Below are 26898 nucleotides of genomic sequence, written 5' to 3'. Positions count from 1 at the left end.
GAAAACAGTTTGTTCATCTGAAGGTTTTATACTCTTACTTGACCATTTTTAGTGTAGTTTCAGCCGTGACACACACAATGTTTACAAAAACATATTTTATTGACCCAGTACCAAGACATGCAATGGGTACAATACCTGTCTTAAAAACAGAGCAACACACACAGTTTGCACATTCTTCACTTGAATACAAAAGAAGTTCACCAAATACTTCCACTCTCATTAATTTTACACTATCTTTCTTTCTTTATTTGGTGTTTAACGTCGTTTTCAACCATTCAAGGTTATATCGCGACGGGGGAAGGGGGGAGATGGGATAGGGGAAAGGGGGGGAGATGGGATAGAGCCACTTGTTAATTGTTTCTTGTTCACAAAAGCACTAATCAAAAAATTGCGCCAGGGGCTTGCAACGTAGTACAATATATGACCTTACTGGGAGAATGCAAGTTTCCAGTACAAAGGACGTAACATTTCTTACATACTGCTTGACTAAAATCTTTACAAACATTGACTATATTCTATACAAGAAACACTTAACAAGGGTAAAAGGAGAAACAGAACCTGTTAGTCGCCTCTTACGACATGCTGGTTAGCATCGGGTAAATTCTTTCTCGTCCCAACCAATATGGGACTCCCCCTAACCCGCGGGGGGGTATTAATTTTACACAATCATGAAGTGAACTGAGTGGATTAAGCAGTATAACAGTAGTTTTATTCTTATATATATGCACACGGTTTTATCATTCAATATGGAGACTTATCTGCAAAACAAAATAACATCATGTGAAAAATATGATGGGTTAGACAAATGTTTACAGTTTCGAAATCTCTTGAGCTCCTTGAAAATAAATCTGTGGAAAAAAGTCCATGACGCATAATGTCGGACGTTCCTAAAGGTCTTCATATGAATGATGATAAAATACATGTAGTTAAGTATGTTTGAAAGAAACTTACTTAAAAAGCTACAAGTACACTAACATCACCAACAATATTTCTGAGATCAGTCTCTTTGTTTGGGAAAAAACTGAAATGTACAGAAGCAAAATAAACTGAAACTGTACATTTTTGTAAATGAAAGAAAGAAACAAATTATAAAAAAAAAGTTTAAAATTTTTCTCAAATGCATATCTTATTTTTGAGCCTGTGTATGCATTTTCATAAGATCTAGGGATAGTTGTCATCTCTGAGTTATTAAGGGTCTCTACTATATCTTATAAAAAAAAAAGTCAATCTTCAATAAACAATAAGAAAGAAATCCATGATCAACATGTACAATTTAAATTGTGATGCTTGTATCAAATGTGTGTGAAAGATCAACTTCAGTTTACTCCTTAAAAACTATGCAATAGATCACATTCTTGGGTGTAAACCAAAAAACCGTTGTCTCATCTGCATTAACAGCAGACAATACAACAAAATACAAAGTAAGCAAAAGGAAGAGCTATTTAACAGAATTTTCTGTCAACAGAAAAGCAAACCTGATCAAATAGGGACTACTCACTAACAAGATGTTGCAACCATTGGTTAACTCATTGTCTCCCAGGTACGGATATATCCGTACCCACTCATATGGCTCTATCTGACCAGGTATTGATATATCCGCTCAGACCGTTAGCTTCAGTCGCTTCCTGCAAGTGTAACGTCCATCAAACGCCTGCATTCCAGCGTGTTGATACACAGTTACTACAATTCTGAGTGACCTGCTGCAGCACAGCTGGCCTCGGCTAAAAAAAAACTTGGCCAACATAGGTGGGGTAGAAACGAGCTACTTTCGCATTCAGAAGAAATTATCTATCCTATTGCAACAATTGTAACATTCAAATACAAATGATCATCAGAGAATGTGAACTTATAGGATTCATTGAACTTGAGCACTAAACAAAGTGTATCATCTTTCAGGTTCTACAAGGCACTGTGGGGTGGTCAAAAAGTTAGCAGAGTGATGGTGAATAACTAAGAAGCTGTGATGTGAAGACCATTAACAAAAGACGCAACAATTAGTGTGAGGAAAACTTTTGTTTTTGTTTTTCAACTACATGGGATACACCTATCAAATTCTTACCAACAAAACTGGTTTTGATTGAGCAATCAACGGGGTTCTTTCTTTCCTTATTTGGTGTTTAACGTCCTTTTCAACCGTTCAAGGTTATATCGCGACGGAGGGAAGGGGGGTGATGGGATAGAGCCACTTGTCAATTGTTTCTTGTTCACAAAAGCACTAATGAAAAATTTGCTCCAGGGGCTTGCAACGTAGTACAATATATTACCTTACTGGGAGAATGCAAGTTTCCAGTACAAAGGACTTAACATTTCTTACATACTGCTTGACTAAAATCTTTACAAACATTGACTATATTCTATACAAGAAACACTTAACAAGGGTAAACGGAGAAACAGAATCCGTTAGTCGCCTCTTACGACATGCTGGGGAGCATCGGGTAAATTCTTTCTCGTCCCAACCAATAAGGGACTCCCCCTAACCCGCGGGGGGCATCAACGGGGTACTAATGAGGGAGGAAAAACTCTTACCTGAATAACCACGTAAGTTAGTCTACCTGACTAACCTCATAAGTTAGTCATAGTGCACTTTGCCATTCGTTTCACTGAGATTAGCAAACCTGATTATGCAAGAACGTTTAAAACAAATCTCATGACAGGTGTGGGAAGATATATCAGACACACTAACTCACACCCACACATCAAGTGTTAAAAATAAATACATTCAAAAACACAATAACATTATGTGTTTAGGTAAAGCACTGCCAAGAAAACAGAAATTTACAATATATGCTTATAAAATCTTGATGCAATATCACTATATCAAAAGAAACAATTTGATCTTGTCAGCTGAGGGTTTCTTTCAAGAAATATGCCAATGTGACGCACACAGCATCATAGGCATACTGCAATCAACTCATTCATAATTATTGTTTTACCCTTTAACACATATGTGAACCATTCTTACAAGAGAGATGAAAATACAGACAAAATCTGAAAGCTCCGTTTGTAGTGAAACTACTAACAGAGCAAAGCTGTGTTTTATACTGCATTTTATAAGTGCTGATTTTGACAAATAAAGGCATTGCAGCTTGGGTTTTAACATTTACAAATAATCATACATTTACATAAAAATCTCAAGTCCGATACACAGGAGATTCCAATCTGAGCTCCTGCATAAATAAGCCATTCAGGAACAGTACAAATGTGTGCAATCTGCTACATGTAGTCTCAAAATAACTGTGGCACTACCAAATGTTAACCACAAATTTAAAATTATTTTCACCTGAAAGATATTTTCCTCAGCTTTCAAGTAATGTTTTAATATGTTCGTCCCTTTTGTGAGAATGGGTCTGAAATACATGTAATACTAAGTCATTAAGAATATCTAAACACACACACACACTCACTGACTCTCTCTCATTTGCACAGAAGCATGCAATTAAGCATGCACACTGGCACTCTGTGTTCTTTCTTTATTTGGTGTTTAACGTCGTTTTCAACCACGAAGGTTTTATCGCGACGGGGAAAGGGGGGAGATGGGATAGAGCCACTTGTCAATTGTTTCTTGTTCACAAAAGCACTAATCAAAAATTTGCTCCAGGGGCTTGCAACGTAGTACAATGTATTACCTTACTGGGAGAATGCAAGTTTCCAGTACAAAGGACTTAACATTTCTTACATACTGCTTGACTAAAATCTTTACAAACATTGACTATATTCTATACAAGAAACACTTAACAAGGGTAAAAGGAGAAACAGAATCCGTTAGTCGCCTCTTACGACATCCTGGGGAGCATCGGGTACATTTTTCCCCCTAACCCGCGGGGGGAACTCTGTGTTCTGTTTGAGCCATTATATACTTTTAATGTTTAAAAATATTGTGCTGCAAAATACACAACCAACTATCCCTATCAAGTTTTATTCAGCATGACATGCGTAAAGATCAACAGTTTAGATAATAATATAAATCATACTTAAATACAACCTGGTTGTGTTCAGCTGTTCTTTGCACAAAAGATGACAAGAAATAAATTGCGAGTAGTGTTTGAAATGTATCTGCCTGACAGAAAAAAATGCAGGACAAAAATAAATCTTGCTGAAGAACACTATAATATATACAAATGATGTGAGCTTTCGGCAATGATTTATTCAAAAGGCAGAAAATTTTCTCTCTGAAGTTTAAAGTGCTTCACATGAACGTGTTTACTCTCCCTCTCTCTCTCAAACACACACACACACATTTTGATCACCAGAATATGCAGCTGGGAGGCAAACCCAAACAGTGGAACAGTTCCCCTGCGTACAGCACACACAAAAGTTTCCTCACACAACCTTCTCAGCCATATGCATCATCAGTTCAGCTCAGCAAGAATGCTCTGATCGACAGACAGAGCAAACACTCTTCACAGCATATTGACTCACTAAGCATTTATCATGGGAATGCCACGGTTATGCATTCATCACAGGAATGCCGTACATTGATCAGAAAATATCTCTTCTATCACCAATCAAAAAAATGCCTCAATGATAATGAAGACAGGGGAAAGGTTGTTTACAGCATAAGGATGCATTAAGACTTAATCAGAGAATACTAGCACAGCATGCATTTATTACCAGGCACAGGCACAGCAAACGGTCATCAAAATATGCTTTACATCATAGGGCCTCCAGGGCTAAAACAGGCCAGCTTCCCTGATATTCAGACTGAGAAAATATTCATCAGAGCATGCACAGTTATACAAAGTAGCATTCACAGTACGGCACATCATTCATAAAACAAGAAGGGCAAAGCCCATACGACTCACATGCTTGACCTTGACCTTTACATGACCTTGACCTTCAGGGTCAAGGTCAAATAACTAAACCTAGCAATGACATCATACACTAAGAACTGCTTTACACATTTTTCCTACCAAAATACATGGGACCTTGACCCAAGGTCAAGGTCATCCAAGGTCATGCAACACAAAGCTGTTAATTCAAGACATAGGAAGTACAATGGTGCTTATTGGCTCTTTCTACCATGAGATATGGTCACTTTGAGTGGTTCACTACCTTATTTTGGTCACATTTCATAAGGGTCAAAGTGACCTTGACCTTGATCATATGTGACCAAATGTGTCTCATGATGAAAGCATAACATGTGCCCCACATAATTTTTAAGTTTGAAACAGTTATCTTCCATAGTTCAGGGTCAAGGTCACTTCAAAATATGTATACAATCCAACTTTGAAGAGCTCCTGTGACCTTGACCTTGAAGCAAGGTAAACCAAACTGGTATCAAAAGATGGGGCTTACTTTGCCCTATATATCATATATAGGTGAGGTATTCAATCTCAAAAACTTCAGAGAAAATGTGAAAAATAGCTGTTTTTAGACAACATTTATGGCCCCTGCGACCTTGACCTTGAAGCAAGGTAAAGATGCTATGTATGTTTTTTGGGGCCTTGTCATCATACACCATCTTGCCAAATTTGGTACTGATAGACTGAATAGTGTCCAAGAAATATCCAACGTTAAAGTTTTCCGGACGGACAGACGACTCGGGTGAGTACATAGACTCACTTTTGCTTCGCATGTGAGTCAAAAAAAGGCTGATGGTAGAAAACTTCAGATTCATTTTTTTAATGGCTCCCCAGACATACAGACGCGGCTAAGACTCATCACAGCACTTTCATCACAGGATACAGACATGCCAAATGCTTCATCAGAAAATGCTGCCAGACATTAATCAAAACAACACAAGAGGACTTGAATTAATCCCGCCAAGCTTACTTGTGGACCAATAGCTCCACAGATTTCACACATTGCAAAAAACAGCCCCGACTTTGAACACTTACAACATTCTTCACACACCTTTTAACATCCATTAAGAGTCAGCATCCACACATACAAACAGCTTAACATTCATCAAAAAACACTTGTGCTCTTCAACCTCCACTTTCGTTTCTTTTTCATTACTTTACTTAACTAAACTTCCCAGAAATGTGAGAGATGCACACCACAATCCACACACAATGCCAGCAATGATCAGGAAAACTCCACTATCAGGCGTACCCACGCCAACATTCATCAGAGGTTGTTGATACCATTGGGCCTCCCAGACCTATAATTCTGGACAGCGTATCCACTGTACATACAGAAACATGATTTTCACATCGCCAGCTAACCAAAATACAGACCCTCAAGATCTTTAACTTAGGACACTGTCCTTACAGACACAAGATTTTCAGCACTGCTATCGACACAAAATGCAGACGCTGTGGATCCTCATAATCTAATGCTGGACAGTTTCCACGTTCGCAAGCACGTCCTCACACACACACGATTTCAGCATTGCGATCAACAGAAAATGCTGACTGCTGAGACCCTCCTAATCTAACTGTGGACAGTTTCCATACCACACACACACACACACATAAATATTTCAACACAGCCTTCATCAGCTAGAAGGTTCAGCTCCCACCAGCACAAACACACGCATACACACAATCATATTTGAACACGGCCTTCATCGGCTAGAAGGTTCAGCTCCCACCCACACAAACACACCAAATGTTGATACGCACACACACGACCCCAAACATTCAACACAGCCTACATCAGCTAAAAGTAAAATGCTCAGCTCCCACCCACACAAACACTCCAAACATTGATCAAACAATATCAACGCCCAACAGCTCCACTTCCTCGTCCCGCGGCGGTTTCCTGAGGTGGAGGAACTCCTGTAGGTTGTGCTTGACGCCCTTGTTGTAGGGGTTGTAGAACTTGCCCTTGCCGTCCTTCAGGTAGTCGTACCGCTTGTGGTTGATTCGCTCGTTGGTGGTCACGTTGTAGGCCGCGTGAACCATCTGGGGAAGGAAGATGGAACAGTGAGACTGGGAACATCCCAAAAGGAAATTCAGATAAAACACAAGACTTTTTAATACATTAACCACACTCGTCTACTTATTAATCTGATTTTGTTTCTTTTTCTTATTACTCTCATCTTGGGGAAGGGAGATCAAACATTGAGACTGGGAACATCCCGAAAGGAAATTTAGACAAAACACATGACCCCCCCTTTCAAGACCCCCCCCCCTCCCCCATTTAAGACTCCCTTCCTTTCAAAACTCTCTTTTCCCAGACTTTCTGTTCATAACCTTTGTAAATTTACCCCCATTTTAAGACTCCCTCCTTTTTAAGACCTGATGTTCTCAGATTTGTGGAGGTCTTAACTGCTCCTCTCATCTCAAAATTGAAAAAAAGAACACTGACAACATCTTTATTCATACAAAATATGCTCAAAACCCTGCATAAAAACTACCGCGATAACTGAACTTGTCAAACATTTGGTTCCTTCTTCCAAAGCATATTGATGCTAAATCATGTACGTACAAGCTTACAATCTAAACACGTCCTGGGATTTCCTCAAAGACCGGTCTCAGTTATACATCTTAGATAAATAAACATAAAATTGGTTTTGACATAGCTTTATATGTTAAAACAAAAATAGACAATAAATAAAAATGTAACAAAATATTTTAAGAAAGCCCGTTCTCTCCTGTTTCTATCACATCAGTTACAGTATCACATATGCCATACATGTAACAACCAAATAAACCGAAGTAAACAATCATCTTATCATCCAATTCAAGCAGTCCTCCTTTCATCTTATGATGTGAACTGTCAACCGCCATCATATTTTCAGTGTTATCATTTGGTCCACAGACACAAGACAGTTTCTGCCTAGTTTCATCTTCATCTTCAAAGTTAGAAAGTATTCATTGGTCGCTCTGAATAAATTAAATCTCAAATTAGTAAAAAAGAAAAAAAACAAGAGGCGAAGCCTTCAAGGCTCACGTAAGAAATCGACAAACAGTAACACAAACTCAATCACTCCGTCACACATACACACACACACACACACACACACACACACACACACACACACACACACACACAGTAAGCATAGGTGAAACTGTGCAAGAAGGCGAGACCCTGGATCTGCCAAGTAGTCTCGGCCCGCTCACAATAACAATGACCGAGACGTTCAGTAATTCCTTTGCGTGACGTCTAACCCTCTTACGTCATAATGTGACGTCTTCAAATAGTTTCTATCACACACGTCAAACACTTTTGACCGAGACTGACGTAATCCATAGACTCGGAAATGTTAAAGTTTCTATCACACACACACACACACACACACACACACACGCACGCACGCACGCACGCACAGACAGACAAAGTTTATCATCGCATAGGCTACACTTACGTGAGCCAAAAAAGTCTCTAAAATAGAGGGAATTCTACAAAGTTCCGGAAGACCGAGCTAATAAAACGAAGTTTTCAAAGACAGAAAGTTTCAATATTGAGGGTCTTAAAACATACCTTCACTGTGTCAGCCACTAGTGTTTTCAAAAGAAACATTTTTGTTTTGCCTTGCCTCTATTACAACACACTTTACCGATGGTTAGGAACACACTTTACAATAGATTTCTTTGAAGAAAGTGATGCTACTGTTTCTGTTATTGTTGTTAAGGTCGCCTTACCGCAGCACCAAATACAAAGACGGCTACTCCTTCAAAGAAAATCATGAGTATGCTACTGTTTCTGTTATTGTTGTTAAGGTTGCCTTACCGCAGCACCAAATACAAAGACGGCTACTCCTTCAAAGAAAATCATGAGTATCAACCCGACGAGGTAATCCGGTCGCCACGGATACCCTTCCAGGGCCATGATGAAGACGGAAAAATACATGGTGAACAGCCCGCACAGAGTCACACACAATGTGAAGATGACAAATGTGATTCTGCAAAAAAGGGAGGGCACCATATGCTTCATACAAACCCGCTCACAAAATCTAGTATGGCGGTGCTGTGCGTGCTCCTCGTGCAAGCTTGCTTTGGACGGCAAAAGTCAGTGACAATTTCCTCTTTTTGTTGTTATTATCCTCAATGCCCAGCACTGAGTGTAACACTGACCCTGAGAATGGATTCTCAAAATCTGTCAAATGCCAGAACCTGACGAAAGAACTACGTCTGAAGGGAAACGACCAGTGCGAGAAACTAGCCGTTACCAAGAAACTACCTAGACACAACCCAACTATCCAGCTATCATCTGCGTGCTTTTTCTGTCTGACACAAAAGAGAGTGCTTACCGACATGTACCACACGACGAGGATCATGACAGAGAAAAAGGCCACCTGGACGCCCCCAAGAAAGACCAGCCAGTCCCACTGTATGTCAAATAGCATGTGATAGATGAAGTAGTTGGCGATGCTAGTCATGAGCAATATGCTGGTGAGAAAGGCGAAGAACCAGACCCTACAAGGGACAGAACAAAACAAAAACAACATGTACTGGTTAGAGTCTTCACACCTCCTCACCTCAAAACATGACAGTAGATGATTTTCGGAAATCACTCCGTCAGGTTTGTATGGCTTGTAGAAGAGTGACCTTTTCTTGCAAAACCTTGTACAAATTTTGGAGGGGCCAATCACTAGCAAGGGGTGTGAGAGAAATATGTGTGTCTTTCCAGGTATTCCCCACAGAACCCTCGCAAGTGATTGGCCCCTTCAATATTTGTACGAGGTTTTGCAAGAACCACAACCTATACAAACCCGACGGAGTGATTTTGGGAATTCGTCTATAAGGAAAAGCTCTGTTGGGATTTCCAAGGGTCGTCAAAGAGTTGTACAGCTTGAATCTGAGGCACAGGACCATGACATCACAGAAAAAATGACCTTCCATGTGCATGTTTTGAAAAGAAAAACGACATCACATCAAGTACCGTAAAATCCCTAGCAAACGCCCACCCTCCTCCGCACAGATTTCGAGTAAAAGTAGGGGGTGGGCGTTTGCTAGGTAATACACACCTTTGCAAGATAAAGTGTCATCACATTTTCACGAGAAAAAAAAGTTATACAACCATGTGATTTATGCAATTCTAATGAAAAATAAACACACCGTTTGTTTACACAAATAAAGATCAACGATCTGTGATAGAAAAAAAAGAAGAAAAAAGAAAAAGAAAACAAGTCGCTTAATGCGAAAATACAACATTTAGTCAAACTCAGTCGAACTCACAGAATGAAACTGAACGCATTGCATTTTTTCCGCAAGACCGTACACTCGTAGCATCGTTTGTTCACCGCTCGTGGCAAAGGCAGTGACATTAACAATCCAGAAAAGCGCGGTAGCGGTTGCGCTGAGGAGGATAGCACGCTTTTCTATATCTCTATTCTTTTTAACTCTCTGAACGTGTTTTTAATCCAAACATATCATATCTATATGTTTTTGGAATCAGGAACGGACAAGGAATAAGATGAAATTGTTTTTAAATCGATTTCGGAAATTTAATTTTATTCATAATTTTTATATTTTAAATTTTCAGAGCTTGTTTTTAATCCGAATATAACATATTTATATGTTTTTGGAATCAGAAAATGATGAAGAATACGATAAACGTAATTTTGGATCGTTTTATAAAAAAATAATTTTAATTACAATTTTCAGATTTTTAATGACCAAAGTCATTAATTAATTTTTAAGCCTCCAAGCTGAAATGCAATACCAAAGTCCGGCCTTCGTCGAAGATTGCTTGGCCAAAATTTCAATCAATTTAATTGAAAAATGAGGGTGTGACAGTGCCGCCTCAACTTTTACAAAATGCCGGATATGACGTCATCAAAGACATTTATCGAAAAAATGAAAAAAACTGTCTGGGGATATCATTCCCAGGAACTTTCATGAAAAATGTCATAAAGATCGGTCCAGTAGTTTAGTCTGAATCGCTCCACACACACACACACACACACACAGACACACACACACACACACACCACAACCCTCGTCTCGATTCCCCCCTCTATGTTAAAACATTTAGCCAAAACTTGACTAAATGTAAAAAGAACACAAGTGACCTTGATTGTTTTAATTCTCAGAATAACGTCAGCACAAACACAGTTTTTTGTTTGGAGATCTGGTAGGGTTGATGATCATGGGCTCATTCTAGTCCTTCGAAGTCAACATCATCGTCTTCACTGTCGTCTCCACTCTCAGCTTCTTCTGGAGCATCTCCATTGCCATGATGGTTAGCGCCGATTTCATCTGGAAACCACTCAAGTATTTCATCATCTTGGGAACCCTCCATGGCGTTTGAAATTGCGCACCTGAGAAAGGACGTAACGATCGTTTCAGGTCGTATGTTCTCCCACGCTCTGCTGACCCAGCTGATGACGTCTTGCATTCTAGGCTGCTTGAGGTTGCCAGCAGCTGTCGGTGGTCTTGCTTCTCTCAGTCCACTCAACCCGGCAGTCTCTGATGCCATCTTTAAAAGGTTTGGTGAAACCGACATCGACTGGCTGGGTTAAAGCTGTGCTGCCTGCAGGCACAAAGACCAAGTCAACTTGCTGTGCGGCAAGCGCTTCTCTGACTTCCGGCTGGGTCTTGTGAGCGCTGTAGCGGTCCAGAAGAAGGAGGCGACGCTCTTCTGCTGGCCTAAGAACACGCTGAATCCAGGTCAGGATGGTGTTCCTCGTCATCCATCCATTTGTGGATGCATACAAACGCACATTGTCTGGTACTCTCAACTGGAGAAGGACGCGAAGTGGAATGTGTCCGTTTCTCTTCCGAAAAAAAACCCCACCCAAAAACCCGGGGTGGGCGTTTGCTAGGTAGTGACCCCTCTGCACAACTTTTGGCCCAAAGTGGAGGGTGGGCGTTTGCTAGATACTGGGCGTTTGCTAGGGATTTTACGGTAAACACAGCATGAATGACTGAGTCTGCTTGATACAGTGACTTTTTCTCTCTTAACATGCACAGTGGCGCTCATTATTTACTGTTACAACATAGTGACTTGCCTCTACTGATCAGTGCTTGCCTCAGATTGAAGTGGTGCAACACACCCCATGCAAATCATGACAGAGTTTTATCCAGAAAATGTCTATTAACACAGCAAATTAAATTCTACTACAGTGGAACCCCCCCTTTTAAGACCCCCTGACGGGCGCTGTGGCGGGGTGGTAAGACGTCGGCCTCTTAATCCGAAGGTCGAGGGTTCGAATCCCGGCCGCGGCCGCCTGGTGGGTTAAGTGTGAAGATTTTTCCGATCTCCCAGGTCAACTTATGTGCAGACCTGCTGGTGGCTTAACCCCCTTCGTGTGTACACGCAAGCACAAGACCAAGTGCGCACGGAAAAGATCCTGTAATCCATGTCAGAGTTCGGTGGGTTATAGAAACACGAAAATATCCAGCATGCTTCCTCCGAAAACGGCGTATGGCTGCCTAAATGGCGGGGTAAAAACGGTCATGCACGTAAAATTCCACTCGTACAAAAACACGAGTGTACGTGGGAGTCTAAGCCCATGAACAAAGAAGAAGAAGAAGACCCCCTAATTTAAGACTCCCTCCCTCTTAAGACCCTGTTTTCTTAGACTTTCTGTTCATAACCTCTGCAAATGTACCCCCATTTTAAGACTCACTCCTTTTTAAGACCTGAATTTCTCATTTTTATGCAGGTGTTAAACGGGGGGTTCCAGTGTATACAGCGTAGAAGGAAAGCTAGTAATATTGGATGAGAAATCACAAATATGTAGAAAATGTCAAGATGGAATCCTTTTCAAAATATGTACACATGAGAAATCAAACTGTAGACTGTACAAGCAAAAGCTGCTACATGCAGTCAGCGAAGAAGAGTTTGGTCCAAGTGAAGCAGAGGAAGAAACCAACAGATGGGGTATGTTAGTTTTATTTTGTAAACAATCTTACCACTTTTATCTCAATATTTCACCTAAAGGTTATCTAAGAATTTACAAATTAGTTGTGTCACGAACAGCTACGCTGTATATGTACACTTGTTCATTGTTAATTTAAAACTTAGCAGGATGGTGGAATAGATGTTCACTTTCAACTGACTGAAATAAAAACTTGTTAATGAGATGCCTTATCACGTTCTGAATATCTCAGAACCCGTCCTGAAAGAGTTAGTGAGCCTAATCGAAAAGAGTGGAGTGGATCAACTTTCTTGATGTGTTTATGTTAGTATTCAAACAAGGAAAAGCTGTGTTCAAAGCTTTGAGTTATTATGATTCAAATAACTATAGTTAGTGGGAGCTGCCCTGGTGACCACCTCTGGATAATGACCATCTGCCCACAACGACACCCCCCCCAAAGGACCACAACTGGGTTTTTTTTCTACATAATTCATCTTACCATAGCGACCCCCTGTCTATAAAGACTAGTTTCCGTCAGTCCTTTGGGTTGTGTTTTAGACAGGTTCAACAGTACGTTGATACTCCATAGGCCAAAATGTTGACATGTTTTAGTGTGTGTGCTGTCCTTGTGTTGGTGAGTACACATTTCTTTTGCTTTTCTACTTTGTTCATCTCACCCACAACCGGCACGGTTGGCCTAGTGGTAAGGCGTCCGCCCAATGATCGGGAGGTCGTGGGTTCGAACCCCGGCCGGGTCATACCTAAGACTTTAAAATTGGCAATCTAGTGGCTGCTCCGCCTGGCGTCTGGCATTATGGGGTTAGTGCTAGGACTGGTTGGTCCGGTGTCAGAATAATGCGACTGGGTGAGACATGAAGCCTGTGCTGCGACTTCTGTCTTGTGTGTGGCGCACGTTAAATGTCAAAGCAGCACCGCCCTGATATGGCTCTTCGTGGTCGGCTGGGGGTTAAGCAAACAAACAAACAAACAAATCTCACCCACAGTCATTTTGTTGTTCAGAGCACTTTGATATGAAAGGGTTTAAGTGGGAAATCAAACTACAGCAGAACTACAGAACCTCCTTCACCACACACACAGACAATAAAAAGCATTTCGTCAGAGTACAGGAACAATTCATGCTTTAGATAGAACAGGTTAGCTTAAAAAAGTATAAATATTACAACCCACAGCACAAAAAGTTTAGTAAGACGCTAAAAAAGGAGGGAAAAGGCTCATGCAATTGCAAAAAGTGACAATTATGAAGACTCAGTATTGTTAATAATCAGAGGAACAACCATGACAATTGGACTGCACAATCTCTCAGATCATAACTCCATGGGTTATGCAACAGGTTAGAATCAAATACAAACTGCATTGTGGAGAATTAGACCAACTCACAGATAGATAGGGAAAAGACCAACAACAGAATAGTCCTCCAGTGCAAACCTCCCGGAAAGGTTGCAACAAACTTCCTACGTTTAGAACATGTCAAAACAAATAGAACACTGCCACCCTGCAAAATGGGAAAATGATTGAACAAAATGGACATGCCAACAAAAACCTCCAGGCACCTCAGAAAAGGTCGAAGAAGGCCTACGCAAGCAGAGGGAAAAGAGTACTTTTCAATGTGAATATCCATGACAAAAACCTCGCCGCTAGAGCTACTTCAACAATAGGAGACTCCAACCATGTTGCCTCAGGAAGACACGCCAAGAAAGCGAGGGTAAGGCATGAGAGGACGTCAGAGTACAGAAACATGGCTCGACAAAGCACAAAGGTTAGAATTTGGACAAACTGGGCATCATCCAACGTGCAGATCATTGCAAACAATTTCTGACTTAACAGCATGAAGATTAAGCTTGTTAATGTAGCCTACTATTTTCATGCAACGTCTACCAAGCAAGCTTGCACCGAGCACATGCCATGCACTTTCACACCCTTCAAGTCAAGTAAAGTCAAATGTCACGACATCTCTGCTTCAAGTCACGTTATGTCAAATCTACGCTCATACATATGATTCATGAATAAACATATAAATAAATAGAAACTGACTATTCATAGCTGTCATTTCATTGTTATTGAACAGATTCAGCATATTTTAAAGAAAATTGGTATTATTCTTTCAACTTCCATTCTAATCATAGTTTTCTTTCTTTTGCCTGTAGTTTTTATGTCTGCAAAAATTGCAAGTAAGGAAACAAGCGGCAAGGCAGAGGCATGAAATTGAAAGGGAAAAGGGTGAGGTGTGGTGTAAGTTGGGATGCAGGATTGATAAAGGAGGTCAAAGACACAAAATGCAATAAATGACAATAATGGATAGTCTGGTATCTTGTAAACAAACAAAGACACAATACATTTTTATGCAATACCCACCATTTCAATCCCAAATGAAAATGTCATGCATTAACAAGCAAGTATAGGATAAGCTGTACACTTCTGCCATATGTAAACAGTCACCACTGCCATTTCTCACCACCAAGCAATACAAAACATGCAAACTTCGTACCTTTCTTTCAGTTTTCTGCCTGTGTCTGAGTGCATATCTGTGTACACATGCATGTGTGTCTGTCTGTCTGTGTGTGCATGAAGTGTGTACCGTACTTTCCGGGTGACAAGGCGCTTCGTTATCTAAGACGCACCCCCTTCTTTTTAAAACAAGAAGAGCAAACGCTCGATCGAGTCACTTTCGCAGTTCTGAATATTATATGAGGCATCAGATGGACAGGAAGAAATTGCTATTCACAACACAATGAGTCACGTTCACATAAAATTTGAGCCCGGTCACTTTTATAGTTTCCGAGAAAAGCCCAACGTTAAGTTGTGTGTTGCCGAACAGAAAAGGCTAGTTATCTCCCTTGTTTTTCTGATAACGTTCGTAAAAGGCTACAGATGTAAATACTTTGATGTAAAGAATAATCCTACAAAGTTTCAATCACATCCGATGAACTTTGTCAAAGATATAAAATGTCTAATTTTTCCTTTGACGCTGACCTGTGACCTTGAAAAAGGTCAAAGGTCAACGAAACCATCGTTAAAGTGTAGAGGTCATTGGAGGTCACGACTAAACAAAATATGAGCCCGATCGCTTTGATAGTTTCCGAGAAAAGTAATGTCTAATTTTTCCTTTGACGCTGACCTGTGACCTTGAAAAAGGTCAAAGATCAACGAAACCATCGTTAAAGTGTAGAGGTCATTGGAGGTCACGACTAAACAAAATATGAGCCCGATCGCTTTGATAGTTTCCGAGAAAAGTCCAACGTTAAGGTGGTGTCTACGGACGGCCGGCCGGCCGGCCGGACGGACGGCCGGCCGGCCGGCCGGACAGACTAACACTGACCGATTACATAGAGTCACTTTTTCTCAAGTGACTCAAAAAATTGTAATCCAGTCACCCATTGGACGCAGGGGGCCGATAGGGCGCACCAAAATGACCCAGTTTTTGCCATGAGAGGTGGTTCCCCTGTCATATCTGAGAGAGGAAACACTTCCTGCATCGGGGTCAGTGACCGACTTTAACCGAGTGAAACTATGTGTGCTCTGTGTGTGCGGCCAGATCAAAGGCATTGTGATAGCTGGGTGGCCTTGTTAAAAGACACGACCTTCTTCCCAGGGGTCAATGACCCAGTTTTTGCCATGAGAGGTGGTTCCCCTGTCATATCTGAGAGAGGAAACACTTCCTGCATCGGGGTCAGTGACCGAGTTTAACAGAGTGGAAATCTGTGTGTGCGGCCAGATCAAAGGCAGGGCAGTACCTAGTAGCTGAAACATGCATTATCACAAGTTGTTTGACTGGTACTCAAGCGGTCTCTTTGATTTTTTTCGTATTTCATACACGGATTAGGCGCTTCGTTATACAAGACGCAGGGGTCGAACTCGAGGAAAAAAGTCGCGCCTTATGACCCGGAAAGTACGGTATGTCTCTGAAGTATTATCATAATATAAACTGACCCAGTATTTGCTCATGAGTAATTTAGTTGTTGGGCACATTACTTCAGTTTGAAACCTAACCAACACCTTAACAACCCGTATCAAAACAATTTCCAAACCCACGTTTACCTATGCAGACCACCACAGACTACCAAGGTAAAAAACTGAGCCAAAGAAATAAAATACCTGTTGTGGTATCCCACACAGTTGTGGATGTAGGGACAGTGGTGATCAAACTCTTTGACGCAGCGGTTGCAGTAGCGACAGTGCTTGGCTCGCAGCGGCTTGATCGTACGACAGGTGTGACACAGGTGTTTGAGCGGGTTGTTGCCCTGCTTCCACTCGTCAAAGTGGGCCACCTGCACACGCAAACCAAAGACCAGGTAGTCTTTAATAAATAAAATAGATACTGACTATTCATAATTTTTATTTCATTGTCACAGAACAGATTCAGAGTATTTTACAGAAAATGTGTATTATCCTTTCAACTTTCATACCAGACATAGACAGAAGTGCCATTTTTCAGAGTGGACAATGTGTTATGACCAATATTCTGACCGCTACACGGAGGGAGAAGCAGAAATGAGTGCCAAAACTCACAAGAAAGAGGGAACTGTTGCATGCTTGTGATTATTTGTTTGAGCGTAGACATTTTAATCTTGGCTTTTCAACATAGCAATGTCTTAAAACGTGGCATGCTACTTTCCAGCGTAACAGTTGGCAGCTCTGCAAAGAGCGGTGTCACTGCTGAAACAACACGGACATCTCAAAAAGCAATTCTCGTCTGCTTCTTTAAAGACAACATAATCGGGTTCAACTCCAAATATTTCAGACAAAATATTTATCTCAGTTCCTGCAATATAAGACATATCATTATCAACCCGATATAGATGTTTAAAAACAGCCAAATACACCAGCCAAACTTGAACAAAAAGCACACCTCAGATAAAAATTAAGAAGTCCTACAAAAGCAGAGAGAAAAGGGGGTACTTTTCAAAGTGAATTTCCATGATAGCATCTCACAGCAAAAGCTGCTTCAAATAGTTTCACTAATCTCCCCCGAAAGCGGCGTATGGCTGCCTAAATGGCGGGGTAAAAACGGTCACACACTCGTGCAAAAAACATGAGTACGTGGGAGTTTCAGCCCATGAATGCAGAAGAAGAAGAACATTTTCACTAATCAACAGTGTTGTTCAGAAGTTAGCACATGGTGAACTTGTAAACAATCATCATCAGCCAGGAACACTCAGCTTACCTGTCGTATAGCTTGATCATACTCTGGAATGTTGCGCGGCAAGAAACCTGGGTTGACTGTGTTTGCATGATACAAACTGATCCACATGAAAACATTCACTACCATGAAGACGACGTGTAATGGCTGAAGCTCATAGTATGTCTGTGGTAAACACTGAAAAGAGAAAACAGCAATTAAGTAAGCTAACTTTGTTCAAATGCATTTAAATCTTCAGAACTCTAGAGAACATAAACAGTATGGATAGAAAAGGATTATTCAGGCAGAAGAAAGATTCTGGCATGCTAACCTAAAGCACCAAAACAACACTCACCTTAAAAACGTACATGGGGTAGCCCCACAATAAGACACTGACTAGGAAGAACAGGAGAGGACCCTTCGTGTTACCAGGTGGACCAAATATGATTGCCCTGAAGAAAGAAAAATCTCAATGAATCAGACATCTGAAACTGACTGGCCTGAAACAGCACAAAGAAGTCACAATAAATCACAGACTACAATCAGTCCACAGGTCTACTCAGTAAAGATTAATTTGTAAAATAATACTGTACATATTTCATATCTTTATGTTTGAGTTTCTAGCTCGTGTCACTATATTTAGGTACTTGGATTAATAGCAAATTTTTTGCCAAATCATATATTTTTTATTATAATTATGTTTACTATTATATTAATATCTGGAATCAATATTGTGGACAAAAGAAGCTGTTTGATACGTCAAGAACAAAGTGCAGTTAATCCTGACGCACATCAGCATCTCCTTAGTACACACATATACGTACACATTGTTTTGACTGCTATTGATCAGATTTATAGCAGAAACAAGTGACAAAGAGCAAAGTTTTACCAGAAGTCTATCCTGGGTAACACGCTGGTCCTGAACTTGGCCTCTTTCTTCAGGTATCTGATGATCTGATCGTGTTTCCGACCCACGGCCAGCATCAGCGGGGTCTTGCCGTTCTTGTCAGCTAGGTCGATTTCAACACCATCCTGAACAGAAGGAAACACTCATAAGCACTATGTTGCTGTAGTTGTTGGTTTTTCAAGAAAATCCACATTGTTGTTTAATTAATCTTTTACATCAAAATGCGTGTGTGTGTGTGCGTGCTGCTTGTTTACATGAATCTTTCATGGAAAGATTATTTGTATTCAGCGAGATTGTTGGTTATATAAGAACTGTATTTGTTAGTAAATTTATTTTAATGTTATAATGTTTTAGTCTTCTGTTTGTCTTAATGTTTATGTGCCACCATTGTAATTTCTCAGATTGAGATGATAAAGTTAATATGATATGATTGATTTGATGTCTACTCTCTGCTTTTCCTGCTTGTGTATTATGGAGTTGGTATGTGAATTAAAAAGAGATTACAGCAATTCCCTTGTACGTGTATGCACACTACTCATCCCTGCACAAACACTGCAACATCACCATCTCTCTGTCCGCTCACTTAGCTACTAATTTGAACAGTAATACTGGAACCTATAAAACATGTGTTGTATGCAACAAACATATGACAGCAGAAACCTCTGAAGAAGTCCAATTTTTCATGCAGAATTAGTTTGCAGTGCATATATTCACAGACATATCCATGAAGACTGTAAGGCACATATTTTACCGATAAAGCATTTCAGCACCTGTACTGTTTGCTTGAATACCCATTGTTCAGAACTACCCATGACCGTCCCCCACCCAACACACACAGAGCAACGTTTACCTGTTCACAAAGCTCCTTGACAGCAGTGATGTTGCCGTTAATGCAGGCCAGATGCAGTGGTGTCTGCCAGTAGTTGTCTTTTTGCCGGGGGTTAAAGCCAGAATAAATTAGCAGTCGCATCAACTCAGAGTGACCTGCAACAGCAAGCCTTGCATTTGTAGGAACTTGTCTTTAACATGCAACACTCATAAAATGAGCCTAACAAGTTGTCCCAAGGGTAATAGTACATCCCTGAACTTTTAGAATCAACATAGCTGCATGCACTCTAGACCCTGAATAGACAATGTTTCAAAATAACTGTCCAATACTCTTGCTTTTATTGAGGCAAACTTTCTCATGTGACATCATAGGCCAGTCATTAGCGCGAGGTGTGTCTGAAACACATGGACAAGGAGCATGTGTGGAAATTTTGCCTCAATAAAAGCAAGAGTATTCCCTCTTCACAACCCATACAAACCTGACAGAGTTCATGTGCAGCGGAACCCCCCTTTTGAGACTTCCTCCATTTTAACTCATTGTCTCCCAGGTACGGATATATCCGTACCCACTCATATGGCTCTATCTGACCAGGTACGGATATATCCGCTCAAAATGTTAGCTTCAGTCGCTTCGAGTAACGTCTATCTAACACCTGCATTCCAGTGTGTTGATACACAGTTACTACACAGTTACTACAATTCTGAGTGACCTGCTGCAGCACAGCTGGTCTCGGGTAAAAAAAACCTTGGTCAACATAGGTGGGGTAGAAAGTGTTAAGATCCTGTTATCTCAGGCTTTTTTTTTGCTTAACCTCTGTAAATTTACCCCCAGTTTAAGACTACCTCCTTATTTAGACCTGATTTTCTCAGATTTTTGGAGGTCTTTAAAGGTGGGTTCCACTGTATTCACATTCTTAATCTTCTTCTTCTTCTCTTCTTCTGCGTTCCCAATGATTCTTATTCTGTTGCTGCCACACTGTCCAGCAGTAAGTCTCACCTTTGAAGGCTGCCCAGTGCAAGGCGTTGTCACCATCCTTGTCTGTGAGTTGCAGCCTTGCCCCTTTGCCCATGAAGTAGCCCGCCAACATTGTCTGCCCGTACTGGCAGGCCACGATGAGGGGGCTGCAGCCCTTGTTGTCAGGGGCGTCGATAGAAACACCGGCCTGTATCAAGATGTCCACCACCGCTATGTGGCCGTTGACCGCTGCCCAGTGGATGGGGTGTGCTCCCAGGTCATTGTTGCTGGGCTCGTCGATTGGTCCCTGCAGTCAACAAGGAAGTTTCGTTCATAAAATAAATGACATGGTTTCTAATGGGCGGTTCTGGTGAGGTTATGCCCCCTCTTTCTTTCGGCTGGTAACTGGCGCCACCTCGCGGCAAGATCACACGAGAAAGAAAAAAACACTTGCATTGGTCCCAAATAGCATATCGGTTTGGTAACAGTTCGTGTGTAAGTCGTGCATTTGATACAATAAACAGACAATGGTCAGTTCTGGTGAGGTTATGCCCCTTCTTTCTTTTGGCTGGTAACTGGCGCCACCTCGCGGCAAGATCACAGGAGTTGTCTCGAGTTATCACCCCAGAAGCGCTCATTACAGTATTCACACTTTTAGTCATATATATCACAATTGTCTAAACAACATAGGCATGTTTATTGTTATGTAAAAGGCTTACTCTTGTGTACATGCACTCACACAGAACAAATGTCAATGTTTATGCACAATGAAAATGGACACAAAAGTTTTCTTTACTTATCTCATAGTGTGCGGATGAACCCCCGTTTCTTCTTTGCTCACTATTTTGACATTAACGTGTGCATGATGTGACTGTTTTGCACTAACCTAAAGCTAAGAATGTGTGTAAAGTGGTAACGTTTGGTTTGCTTTGATGGAAGTACATTCCTGTAAAATCATATGTCACTGTCAATGTGATGTGGGGCCAGATCTAAGTGCATATAAACATTGTTAAAATCTCCAACCAACAGCCCACTTTGTCAAAAACATGGGGCAATGGATAAAGACACAACCACTATCGAACGCTAAAGAAGAAGTTAAATTCTCTTTCAATGTTTTTTCCTCTTGCACTAAATCATATGTTGTAGTCTACTACTACCACAGTGGTACCTCCCTTTACGACCCCTCTCTTTTACGGGTCCCTCAATAATACGACCAACTTTTCTCTGACGGATTTTTTCTCCTTCTTTGTCTTATTATTTCTCACCTCCGTACTACGTCCCCCTCTCTACAACGACATACGACCGTCCATACGCGGACTTATAACGACTTTTCCCAAAATTATCATGGGCTTGGTTTACTCTAATTATATCTCAAGTCGAGTCAGTGCGCGATACGGACGCTCAAAACTTGCGGAAATCCTTTCCGTGTACAACATCACTTCGGCATGCAAACAGCTGAAGCCATGGGTTTTCGTTTCTATTTCAGGAAATTACGTTATTATGACTCTAGATAAAGCTCATTTGCAAGATCTCTGCTTCATTTCGCACAGACCTGTGCATTAACTCTTACCTAAAAAAACACAAAGTTACAGAAACGTCATGAAAGTAATCCGTACATCGAACCAAAACCGAAAGTTGTGGTGACGTCATGAAATTTTGCAATGTACGTCAGCGAAGCACGTGCAATTTTTTTTTCTGTCAAGCTAAAAATGGCCGACGCCAGAACATGGTTTCGAAATCTGGAACTTTTTTTTGCTTTCCCCGATCCGTGACCGAGTGACACGATATACAACCGCGCGTTTGGTTGAATCAATAAATTCTCCTCAGAATCCTGTCAGTGAAGTTTGAAGATGAGTAGCGGAGTGTCCTAAATTACTCAACTCCCTGGACAGTCCGAAGTGCAGAGATGTCCCTTGAAGGAGCGAGCGTTTCATCGTGAAAACTGACGCTTTTCGCTACAATTTTACATCAGTTTCAACACACTGCCGCCGTTCTTTACGTTCGGTACCTTGCGTTTGGGACATTGTGTCTTTGTTTTTAAGCAAATCCTTGCTGGGTATCGTATGACTGTGATTAGTAACTGGTAATGTTATCGACATCGTCATCGATGTGCATGCTTTGGGACCGCATGCTTTTGTTCGACCTCAGTGTGTTTATTGCAAACCTTAACTCTTGAATAGTTACGGGGCAAGAAAACTTTGTGTGGGTAATTAATTGAATAGAAAACTGGTTACCATAATCGTTTAACTTTAAGCAAAGAATATCATTACTTTGTGGGCGGCATCAATCAAAACGCCCATGTCATTCAATCCGGATCAGTGACGGACCCGGACATGAACATAACAAACCAACTCCTCCATATTACGACCCCTCCATATAACGACTGACTTTCGGTAACATTTTCAAAGTCGTTATATATCAATCAATCAATCAATATGAGGCTTATATCGCGCGTATTCCGTGGGTACAGTTCTAAGCGCAGGGATTTATTTTTTATTTTTATTTTTATTTTATGCAATTTATATCGCGCACATATTCAAGGCGCAGGGATTTATTTATGCCGTGTGAGATGGAATTTTTTTTACACAATACATCACGCATTCACATCGGCCAGCAGATCGCAGCCATTTCGGCGCATATCCTACTTTTCACGGCCTATTATTCAGACATGGGATTCCGAAAAAGTAATAATTAAGGAAAAAAAAGGTGGGGGTCTGGGGGCCGCAGAAGGCCCCCAGTAGGGTTCAGGGGCAACGCCCCTGGTCGGGGTCTGGGGGCGAAGCCCCCAGAAGCTGAAGGTTTTTAGTGTTTTAGACACACAAAAATGGCCCTGAAATGCATATTTCAGCTTAATCATAGCTCCCCCCCCCCCCCCTTTCTCTTACTTCCCATGTTTCCCAAATAATTTTACGCTAAGACTCAAAATAAGGAGGAGAAAGAGAGAGAGAGAGAGAGAGAGAGAGAGAGAGAGAGAGAGAGAGAGAGAGAGAGAGAGAGAGAGAGAGAGAGAGAGAGAGGCGGGGATGGGGGGGGGGGGGGTGGTGGCATGTGACGGTGTGGTTTCAATGTTCTTACCTTGTCGGTGCCAAACGACCCCAGTGACTGATTACACGACTGGGTTTTCAGGATAGTCAGGTGCTTGTTGCTTTTCAAGTGGCTTTTGAGGGCAGTCTTTCCATTGGAACCGTAGTTGATAACATTAACATCGTTGCACAAAGTGCACTGAGCTTTTCCCGGCAAGTTGATTTTAGCAAAAGCATCGCCAACTTTCAGTTTCACGTCTTGTGTCTTCTGGCCTTTCTCGTATTTCCAGCTCAATGATACAACTTCATCGAGCCAGTCGAATCTCCAGAGATTTTTCTTGTACTTCTGCTGGTCAATTTCCCGGGATAGAACGGTTTCGTCTCGCTTTAGCTTCCTCATCATTTTGGCAAGTGGCTCAAAGCGATGTAAAAATGGCGCCGAATCATTCTCATACGGTATGCTTATACTGAATCCCCGATAGCTACGTTGAAACGGTGACTGTGGGAGACAAAGACACAGAGCGCGTTCCCATACGGATCGACCAGCAACAGTCTGACCGTTTTATGAACCAACCGTTCAAGAATAGTATGGAATGGAGCGTCGCGATCAGCGGACCGGCCGAAAAACTTGGGTCTATACCTACATATACCCCAAAATTTTCTCAGCGGATTTGCACGAATCTCAAGAATGATCCCTGGAGCCTAAAAATTTACGGAATTCCGTAATTTTACGGAAGAATCCCATGTCTGATTATTCCAAGTCACACGGGTATTTTGGTGGACATTTTTATCTATGCCTATACAATTTTGCCAGGAAAGACCCTTTTGTCAATCGTGGAATCTTTAACGTGCACACCCCAATGTAGTGTACACGAAGGGACCTCGGTTTTTCGTCTCATCCGAAAGACTAGCACTTGAACCCACCACCTAGGTTAGGAAAGGGGTTGAACTCGCAACCTCTCGCAAGTGCGTTACCACTCGGCCACCCATATAGAGGTACCACTGTAGTGTGCATACATACCTTGTGTTCAATAATGAATCGAAGAATAGCGGTATGTCCACCAAGGCAAGCCCAGTGAGCAGGTGTGTGACCTTTCTCATCGCGAGTTGACAGAACACCAACCCCTTCTTGCTCCACAATCGTCTGAACAGGGACCAGCATCCTGAAAAAAGGGCATCAAATAATATTCAATCTTTTTGAAAACCCAACACCAAGCCATGGACTGCACTGCTCTATTCCCTCTTGGTTTTCATTGCTTGTCACTGTCAGTAAATTATTATGGGCTATATTCTCCAGAGCTGGGTACCAGTGGAACCCATGTTTGGCGAGTGATATTTCTTCGCTTAACTGAGACATTTTAACCATACAAATTGATTTCAATAATAAATACTGTTCCCAAACTCCTTGGCCTGCAGAGAAAGAAATACAAGTTTGCACATTTTGATTATCTTTCTTCAATACATTACAAGCATTTCTTCTTCTTCTTCTGCGTTCGTGGCAGTTTATTGTCGGAGTTTGGAACACGTGTGTATCGACCTAGAAACGGGTGTATACTATGTGAATGTACATGTATTATTTGCCAACCCCGACACTCCGAAAAAGAGATAGCGTAAGTCTATAGGTCCAATTCATTCTTCTTACTCGGCGTGACATTATCAAATGGATCGGCTAGCTTTAGCCCTAAGGGGCACAACTCCGCTCATAGTCTCTTCGCGCCGCCATATTGGATGCCGTCTTTGTTAGTTTTCTTCATTGCACTCTTGTTCTTTTTGCGTATTTCACTGTGTATGCGGACAAAATGAAGAAAACTGTGCATGCATGAGTCCAAAGGGGATCTGCCTTTTTAACACAACAGCACAACATAAAAAGTAAAGCAAGAATACATTATTATATTCATTTATTTATTCTTTATCTCAAATTACCATGCAGACAGTGCACCAAAATTCACAAGATAAAGCTCTCAAGACAGGCAAATGAGGTACAATGCAGCTCAGGTAACTACTGCAAAGTATAATTTTCAAAGCATCCTATCACAGTGTTCACTCTAAAGGCACAACCGATGGACAATTGTTGATTAGCGCACTGCACACAGCAAAAAATAACCAGTTATAATCGTCTTCTCCGCTCAGTAACTTCCTTCCAGTTGTCACCCTGATGGTAAACAACTTTAGGGATCCTAAAGTGTGCCTGCTGACTGCAGTTTTTGGCCACACAACGTGTCATTTTCACTTTTGTCGAGTCGCCACCCAACGCTCAAGCACTGTCAGAGATCGTGCAAGGCATCCAACATGGCGGCGGATGACCAATTCCAGAGAGTTACGACCCGTGATTCTCATACCGCGCGCGCCGAGTAGAAATGCTGTTGTTAACTTGAGTTTCTGCAATGGGCCTATACATCGGACTGATTTTTCATTGGCTACTTCCTAACGACTTGTTAGGGGGCATTTCATTGGCTACAGATTTGTAACAGAGCTTTTCATTGCCGGAGTGTATACAGACTCATCGATCCTGTATACACTTGGAGTGCGTATAGCTTTTGCCTTCCTCCAAATCAATTGAATTTGAAAATTGAAGAATTTAGTAATGTTTTTACTCTTGGAATGATCAATGTATTTTTTTTATAGTTGTAACTGGCACACCGCTGAACACAAAATAATTTAGGAGAGACTTTAGGTGGAAGGAAGAGAGACAATCAGTGAATCGCAATTTTTGTTCTGGACGGTTCCACATGGCTTTGTTTACTCTGGATTCACATGCCTGCTCCTGGTTACCATAACACGCGCGAGAGCATAACTTTCCCCTGTGACACGCTGAAACATTTATGACTCTAAAAGACCTTCAAAAACATTGAGGAAATCCCTAAACGTTAGTCACAAACCAAAGTTTCTTGGAGTTGGATCACAGAAAATTCAAACTGAAAGAAATAAAAAGAAATCATAGCAGACGTAGTTGTACTACTACTACTAGTAGTACTAGTATCATCAGGGTAGCAAACAGTCACTGATACAGTATGTCCACTGTGAAACAAATCTTACCCTGATTTGATTGCTTCGAAGATCGGGGCAGATCTGATTGCATTTCCTTGTTCATCCCCCGGGGCAGTGACCATAGGTGGAGGTAGGTTGTTACCACCGGGAGGGCTGGCCAACGACGATGCCGAAAACGGCAAAACGTAAGAGCTTCCCCCCGACATGATTCCGCTTGTGTAGCGGAGCTATTCATACACCTTCTCGATCTTTTTAGTTTCGAAACAAACGGCTTCTCAGCAACATTGATCTAACTTAAACAAATTAACGACGAATGCATTTATCACTAAAACAGAATTTCGGAAATGCTTTCTGTGATTTTATGCA

The 26898-nt window shown here is 41.3% G+C and overlaps 1 protein-coding gene across 2 annotated transcripts; it reads right to left on the bottom strand.

Annotated features, from left to right (window-relative positions):
• Positions 1-78: 78 nt before the first annotated feature.
• Positions 79-26865, bottom strand: LOC138968692 (uncharacterized). Of its 2 annotated transcripts, XM_070341294.1 has the most exons (10): positions 26581-26841; positions 24566-24707; positions 20564-20828; positions 19589-19722; positions 18721-18863; positions 18187-18283; positions 17877-18029; positions 16808-16980; positions 9140-9305; positions 79-6848 (listed from the first exon to the last, which is right to left on the bottom strand). In XM_070341294.1, exons 1-10 carry the CDS (start codon positions 26736-26738, stop codon positions 6654-6656), a joined length of 1626 nt encoding a protein of 541 aa, XP_070197395.1. In that variant the 5' UTR covers positions 26739-26841; the 3' UTR covers positions 79-6653. The 2 variants fall into 2 exon arrangements, with proteins under 2 accessions (XP_070197395.1, XP_070197396.1); XM_070341295.1 differs by lacking the exons at positions 79-6848; positions 9140-9305 and adding an exon at positions 8590-8791 and having other exon boundaries at positions 26581-26865.
• Positions 26866-26898: the final 33 nt, after the last annotated feature.

This window comes from Littorina saxatilis, linkage group LG6 (assembly GCF_037325665.1).
Source record: "Littorina saxatilis isolate snail1 linkage group LG6, US_GU_Lsax_2.0, whole genome shotgun sequence".
Classification (NCBI taxonomy): domain Eukaryota; kingdom Metazoa; phylum Mollusca; class Gastropoda; order Littorinimorpha; family Littorinidae; genus Littorina; species Littorina saxatilis.
This window is presented reverse-complemented; position numbering and strand designations above follow the sequence as displayed.

What these genes read in the sequence shown, in the direction of transcription:
- LOC138968692 (XM_070341294.1), bottom strand. Translation starts at nt 26,738, where the DNA reads ATGTCGGGGGGAAGCTCTTACGTTTTGCCGTTTTCGGCATCGTCGTTG. An exon ending in TCAAGGAGCTTTGTGAACAG is followed by an intron (nt 18,864 to 19,588) that starts GTAAACGTTGCT and finishes CCTTCTGTTCAG; the next exon opens with GATGGTGTTGAAATCGACCT. An exon ending in TTACCCAGGATAGACTTCTG is followed by an intron (nt 18,284 to 18,720) that starts GTAAAACTTTGC and finishes TTCTTTCTTCAG; the next exon opens with GGCAATCATATTTGGTCCAC.